Raw genomic sequence first — 7,869 nt, 5'->3', positions numbered from 1 at the left:
TGAAAGAAGCGTCGTAGTGCTAAGGGGAGCAGCAGAGTCTCGTCATAACTCTCTTTGTCACATTACAACATTATAATTAGTCATTTGATCCATTGTTAATTCAGAAAAAAATGATTAGAGGATCTAACACACACACACTCTCAGTTTTCCGCCTCTCTCTCTGGTGTCTCTGAAACTCTTCAAGTGCTGTGGGTCTCATTTGATCTACAGCGTCAGACATCTGGAGCACTGCTCCACTGAAACACCTGTTTTCAATTCAGGCAGCCGACAGAAACATTTGATTGTTTTTCACATCCAGACCTTTTTTTTTTCTTCCCGCCTCTCCCTTTCATTGACTCACTGGCTATTTGTTATGTTTAAACCAAGGAACAGCTCTCCTATAGGTAATAGATGGAAGAATAATTTAACCGTGATTAAGACCAATTGAGAGGAAATATACAGTGTACGACTTTCCGCGTATTATGTCTGCAATGTTGGCACCTATAGCTGTTTAATAAGGTTCTAAAGAGGTTCAGTATGTTTGAGATTAAATGGAATGAGTAATGTCTGAATGTTAAAGTTTTACCCTTTAACTTGATGGAAAATCTGCGATAAAATAAAAGGAATTAAGGCCACGTCAGACAGGAATGCTTCACATTAGGCTAAATGGAAAACAATTAACACAATACAATATGAACAAGCTGGAATTAGAAGTCATTCTCTGGCTAAACATATGTACATTTTATTTGGTGTCGAACAAGAGTGCATGCATTGACATGTGCAGGGGAGCCCAACCACAGAAAACAAAACAAAAAAATCACTCAACATAATGAAGTGAGAATAAATCTGAAGAATTTCCGTGGCCGGCTTCGCTGCCAACTCCCTGAAACACTTAATTATGCCTAATTGTTTAGAGGACAGAACGCACACAGAGGCAATTAGGAACGATATGCATGGGCAACTCCTCACAGGGAAACAGCATTTAGGCAAAAGAATAACAAAGTATGATGTTTGCACATTCCATAATACTATGTTAAACTATACGTGTGCAAATAAACGTATGATAGAGGCTACCGCTGCGTGTACTAATGAATACCAACACTGCCTATTCAGCGCTTTACCACATACACATATTTTTATACTTTTCTCATGACTGACAACTATATGTATTCTATAGTGTAAATACAAAAGTCAGGTTTAATATAAAAAGCAAATAAATATCATCAAAAACATCATCAAATACCGACTCCTGCTTAAGAAAGTGTACCTAGCATGTGTGTATAGCTCTTTCATTAGTCTTCAGAGCATTAAAGGGATAGTTTGACATTTTGGGAAATGCATGTAGTGTAGCATGTAGCATGTAGCATCAACCGATCACGTTGTGAAAAACAGGCATATTCAAAATGTACACGATAGTGAACAAGAGCAAACATTTCGAATGCAAGTAGCATTTTTGTGTTGTTTGTTTGTCACGCCTGCAGTGTGTAAAGGACTTAATGCTAGATGAGAAGAGTGATACTACTATAAAGTTGGTACGATAAATATGAAGCTAGCAAGAGCAGCCAGTTAGCTTAGCTTAGCATAGCACAAAGACTGGAAACAGAGAGGAACAGCTAGCCTGGATGTGTCCAAATGGTTAAGAAATACACCAACCAGCACCTTATCTTTTTTAACCTCTTTGTTTAATCCGAGCTAAAAAAAAATAAATAGCTGATGTATTTGCACTGGTACGCGTAATTTGTTTGGATGGAGCTAGGCTAGCTGTTTTCCCCTGTGTCCGGTCTTTGTGCTAAGCTAAGCTAACCAGTTTAGAGTGGAATCTATCGCCTCATTAAACTCTTCCAGAAGTTGTACAAGCGTATCTCCCAAAATGTTAAACTATTTTTAAATGCCTAGTGATATAATACAGAAAAAGTTTGTGACATACAGTACAAAAGTTAAATATGTGCAGGAACAGAAGGATATACATATTAAACGACTCCTAGAAAGGTAGGCATGCCAATGTGTACATAAACACTCTTACACGCATATACACACACACACACACACACACACACACACACATAACAAGCACCACTGCACATGTATGTACACACACTCATACACACTGTACAGACACACACACACACACACACACACACACACACACACACACACACACACACACACACACACACACACACACACATCCCATGTAGAATTGGTCACTGCTCAACCAGCCGAAGTACTTCAAGCGAAAGCAGTACTTGTGTTAATCATATCCAAAAGAGATTTCACAATAAAAGTCTAAACAGGTGGTGAAACATACATTTAGAACAATAATATGACAAAATATGTGTAATAGATGAATAACATTGTTTTTCATCTCTCTTTATTTGGTAAATTGTTGAATCTGCTCGGCAATTCAATATTGTGCAAAACTGTCTTCTTTTTAATGGCACAAATGCTTCTTGGATCACACGGCAACCCAGAGGATTGAAATGTTAGTGCCGCCCTCGTGTGTTATCTGGTTAACTCGCCCGCGGATGCAGTCCAGAGTAACATAGACCGCCGTACCGTTCTGGACCGGAAACGAGGCCCTCAGCCCGACGCTGGCCCACTCGCTCCCTTCCGGCATATGTCCAGACACCTGCTGAGCCACAGGACCCGCCTGCTTGCCCTGATCCCCCGCCCGCTGCAAAGTGAGTTTCACGATATTGCAGGAGTGTATCAGCTTCAGGTTGAGGGCGATGTTCGCCGTCCCTTTCTCGTGGAATATGAAGTTCTTCCGGCTGTTTGGCTCCCCGGAACGGGCCAATCGAACCTGCGGCGTGTCGGCGCCGATCTGCTGGAACGACAGCGGCTTATTCCTGACTGCTCCAGAGGGCAGACCCGTCCTGGACACAGTAGCAGTCAGCGCCGACGACACCGCCGAGGGAATCCAGATGAGGCTCAGCACGCTGATCCCGGTGCTGTCCCCGAAGTAGCGGATGTTGCACTGGGACGGAGACGTGATCTCAAAGCTCAGCGTGTCGGCGCCGGCTACGCTCACAGCGCCAGAGAGGGTGATGGAGGTGTCCCTATAGTTGACGCCCGTCTTGAAGGCTTGCATCGCCTCCTGGCCGGTCCCGTTGCGGTTGGTGTAGGCAATCAGGGAGAAACCCTCTCGAATGCAGGTGTGGCCCATAGAGTAAAGCGCCTGTTGGAGGACGAACTTCACCACACCGCTCTCTGTGAAGCGCACACCGCGGTTGTCGTGCGTTAGAATGATCATATAAGGGTCGGACACTGAGGTTATGCGGAAAGTTGGGCGGTAGCTGGTCTGGTAGTGCGTCAACAGGGACATCTGAGCCGTCATAGCTACAGCACCGGTGTCATGAGACAACCAGAGCAGGCTGAGAGAGGGGGCGGCGATGTCGTAGAGGTGAAGGTCCTTGCTCTGGTTGCAGTGTTGATTGGGGCTCTTCAGCAGCAGAGTGAAGGTGTGGTTGGGCTCCACCTCGACTCCACTGCTGACGCTGACACCCTGGAAGTATTTCCCATCCGGCTGTTCGATGCGAACGCCACTGAGGTCGCAACCCTCCTCCTCCTGGCTCCCGTTGAGCCTCATCCCCACCTGAAGGAAGTTCCTGCAGCTGTGCTTTATCGCAAAGTTATGATCCAACCACACGAGGCCGTGCTGCAGGAACGTCACCTGCCCTGCCTCGTTGGACAGCAGATCAATTCTCTCTTTGCCTCGGATGTTTAGTTGAAGCCCGGGGAAGATGTGGCCGCCAGAGGACCTGGCGGACGGGACTCCCACACTGGCCCCCCAAGACTGGGAGAGTCGGCTCTCTGAAGGCTGGCCGCACACTGAGTCAGTGATAGCTGTGCAGGGAGCGGAAACCGACTCTCCATCACAGTCAGAGCAGGCCTGGCACTCCTGCAGCTCCTGGTTGTAGAAGTAGTCGGGACCACACAAGCCCATCACTGCTTCTCTCTCAGAAACCCCCAGACACCTGAACCCCCCTGTGCAGTCAAAGACCAGAGAGAATAGAGAAACCAAGGAGTAAAAAGGTGAAAAAGATGTTCTAAAATTAAAATATTAAGAGGGAGATATTGTTTTTTCCCCGCTGCCTACAATTAGGAAATGAATTGCTTTAATTATCAAAAAAATACCTGGAGTATTAAGGCACTTCACTCGCTCTCCACAAATGCTTGGTACTTCAAGGCATTCATCTCTGTCCTGCAATTCATACAATAATCATTGTGAATACATTTTTACTATTAATTATAGCTTTATTCTGATAAGTATGAACATTTTCCCTCCAAATTAGCTGATATTATGTTTGGGCATTGCTGCCACATGCGTGAAAAATGACTGATTTCATATATCAAGCTTTAACTATCAGCTGAAACCCATTCACACGTTAGTGAGCAGCGGATTCACACATCACACATAAGTACAGATATCAGTTTCACCGTCATTCAAACAGACAGCAGTGTATTTTAAATAAAGAAAAAAAAGGATGTGAATACAACAGTATTTTAAATGGACAATACCTGGCACATCCTGTCTGCAGTGGGAGAACACTGCGAGATCAGAAAGAAGCCCGGTGGACACATGGTGCACTTCTCACACTGAGGTGGGTCCCTCTGAAAATCACAGAACTCCTCCCCCACACAAGGTGAAGGGCAACCCAGCAGAGGTTGAGGAAAATGAGCCTCTCCGACTACATCCATCACCTTCGAGTCGATGTCCATCTTGTGCACGGCGTAGGACTTCTGCAGGTGACTGCGGGCCTGGCTCTGCAGACCCGCCAGGTGGCTCTCAAAGTAGCTCTGCAGCTCACCTTGCAGGCCCTGGAAGGAGACCTGCTTGACGGTGTCCGAGAGGAGGCCGTACTGGGCCTTCACCACGTCCATCTGCTCATACATGCGCCGCTGCTGGTCCAGGATCTCCCTCTGCTGGGACAGCAGCGCCTCCTGTTGGTCGGCGAGCTTCTGCTGCAGGTCGCGGATGACCATCTGCTGGGCGCGCAGGGCCTCCACCAGCTTCTCCTGCCCCTTCGCCAGCTGGAGGTGCAAGATGAGGGCATCTTCTGAGGGAACTTCGTTCTCCCCTGAGGGGAAAATAATGCAAAAGGAAATATGGGACCAGACAAGTTGTTATTGTTAAACAATGCAGTGGAGGAAGGGATTAAAAGAGATTAAAACTGACTCAGAAATCAGATTTTTGCAAATTCTGCTGCAACAAAGTTAGAACGCCCATTGACCCTGTTTATTGGCCTAGCTGGCAAGTGCAATGAACGTTTCCTTTGTGGACCAACATCAAAGCCCTCAACATTTTCTGGACAACTGACTCACAGACATTTTTCCAGTTCAGCTGCTCGAGTAGCTGTGCAGATATAATTTAGGGCTGAAGGTCAACAAGGTCTCCCTTTGCTTTTTGAGCTTAATCCCATTTTGCAGATCCCTGGTGGGAAAAGGTCAATAAAGGGTTACATGCATGGTTAAATTACAGGCACACTGTTTCCAGAGCAAGTTAATAATTCATCAACTTCCTTTGAAGCTTGTCACTCAACCAGAAATGAGTCGCAGTGGTTAGATTGGTGCACAATTGTGCACAAAAGGCATTTTCAAGAAGTTAATCAGCCTGTAATCATCTGAAGGCAACAGTTCAAATGTTAGACGACAATGAGGATGATGATGATAATAGCAGACCTGGCTTGATGTCACATGTGAGCTGGACACCCAAAGGTGCGCCGCCAAGTTCCGACGACGGATATCCAAGCTCCGGAAAATCTCCCAGAAACTGCGCGGCTCTGTCGGACAGATGGACAGGAGGAAGCTGGCTGGCGCTCTCCTCTGAACTGCACCCCTCTCCCGCACAAGACTTCGCGCGAGCTCTTGGCCGTATCCTCAGCGGCAGCCTGCACTCGATCCCCCGACAGTCTCGGGTGTCATTAGCGGGCTGAGAATGTTTCACAAGAGGGGCGCAGTCCGCATCGGTGCATCCTGCAGGTAAAACTTCTGGCGCTCTCATCCGCGCGCCTCCGCCGTCGCTGTGCCGCACGCGAAGCGGCTGGACGGCGGGGTAAGCGTCCGGCGCTGCTCTTGGAGAGCTCGGGTATGCATGGTACTGGCTGGCGACCGCTCTCCCCTGCGTCGTCGGGTTGAACTGCCGCGGCGGTCTGGAGGATCTGCTCCCCGGGCAGTGCGCTCCGGTGCACGGTCTTGGATCGCCGGTTTCCGCGCCGTAGCAGCGCGTCCCCCGGCAGATCTCTGCGACAGCTTGCAGTGAGAACCAAGGCAACAGCAGCAACAGCACTGGTGTTACTAAAACCATTTTATTGCGTCAGAAATATATATATATATATATATCTCTGCCTCCAAAAAAAAATGAGAATTGAGCTTTTGATCACCAAATCTGGGAAAATCTCTAAACTGTTCTTTGATTGAACTAAAAAAGATTAAAGTCCATCACTGATCTTCTCCTTTCAAATGACACTGAGCACAAACTTGACTTGAGAGACTCTTGATGAGCACCTCTTGACAGAGCATTACCTTCAGCTCCAGGGTCCGGTGTGACTGTCAGTACGGAGTAGAACCATCAGACTCACGCATTACCGCTGGCTCTCTCCATGCCCGAGCCACTCTGAGGGCGCTCTGCAACACAATGTCAGTATGTGGCATTCCTAAGACTTAATTAGCATCAGGTTTCCCCGGCCACAAATTAACCCTTCACCCTCCCTGCTCTCCTCGCAGGAATCCCCCCATTGTGGTGAAAGAAAGCAAAATGAAACTTTCTTTTTCTAAAATGAAAATATTTGCTCAAATTTTCATGTTAAAAGAAGAAGAACAACAAAGAATTTCCTGTGACCTTATGGCCATCCAAGTTGGGAAAAAAGTGGCAGAATGTTGAGACAGCTGCTGGTCCTCAACCCAGTGTCCTCCAGGTTAGACTGGCCTTGTCAACACCGAGCGCCCCTCTTTACAGACGGAGCCAACAGAGGTCAGGCTTTTGTTGAAGGGACAGAATGGCAGAAGTCAGGAATGTGGGACCCACAGCTGGTTTTTGAAGCCTCTCATTTTAGTGCTTCCGCACAACAACATGTCCAGCCGCAGGTCGTCTGAGGCTGATGTGTGGTGGGAAGTTTGTAGCTTGGCAGATATGGAAGCTCATTTTTGCCAAGAAAGAGGAAAAAAACTATACAAAAAAGAAGACATTATAATAAAGGTACTTAACTTCATAATTCAAAATAATGACTTATTACCTCAATATTCTGACTTCTGATCTCTTACCTGGTTTCTCATAATATTAATATATTCTTTCGTAATTTTGACTTAGCCTCCTATTTGTTATGTTGAATTAATACAGTTATGTGATCTACTATCTCACAATTGTTTTTGTACCTGTTGACTTAATATTTCATCATTTTTAAATACATAAATTTGACTTATTGTCTAATATTTTTAGTGGCCAATCATCAACAAAAGTCCACTGATGCACCATTTAAATTGGGTTTCAGGCAGGTAAGAAGTCTATTGTCCGTGTAAGATTAATGTTTAAGTTCATTTTATTTTCCAATCCAAAAGCAAAAAGCTTCACCTGACGTTGAAACACCTGCTCCCTTCGTCCTTAATCTGTTTCCTCAACACATGCTCAATCTGGTGCTTAGTGCCCCTTGTGTCTACAAAAATAAATGCAAAAATAAGGAATAATTATAATTAAATAACCAAACTAAAGAATTAGCTACTAAAATTTAGATTTATGAGTATTTCTTTTTTTCCATCTTGTCAACCTTTTTTCTTTTTTTTTACGTGGCAGAAATGAGCCTCCATAGAGAGGCACGTTTGACTTAATAAGAAAAACATTAGTTTCATTGTTTGTTGAATTCTGTTGGCAAATACATCCTGCCAAGTACAACA

The 7,869-nt window shown here is 45.6% G+C and overlaps 1 protein-coding gene across 1 annotated transcript; it reads right to left on the bottom strand.

The window, feature by feature from the left end:
- Positions 1-705: 705 nt before the first annotated feature.
- On the bottom strand, positions 706-5,989 carry nell3 (NELL (neural EGFL like) family member 3). The gene is made up of 4 exons (XM_068710169.1): positions 5,662-5,989; positions 4,501-5,060; positions 4,117-4,183; positions 706-3,966 (listed from the first exon to the last, which is right to left on the bottom strand). The coding sequence occupies exons 1-4, from the start codon at positions 5,981-5,983 to the stop codon at positions 2,435-2,437; spliced, it is 2,481 nt and encodes an 826-aa protein (XP_068566270.1). The 5' UTR covers positions 5,984-5,989; the 3' UTR covers positions 706-2,434.
- Between the last annotated feature and the right edge of the window lie 1,880 nt (positions 5,990-7,869).

This window comes from Cebidichthys violaceus, unplaced genomic scaffold, assembly GCF_023349555.1.
Source record: "Cebidichthys violaceus isolate CVI_PGR_0920_01 unplaced genomic scaffold, fCebVio1.0.p SCAF_15, whole genome shotgun sequence".
Taxonomy (NCBI): Eukaryota; Metazoa; Chordata; class Actinopteri; order Perciformes; family Stichaeidae; genus Cebidichthys; species Cebidichthys violaceus.
This window is presented reverse-complemented; position numbering and strand designations above follow the sequence as displayed.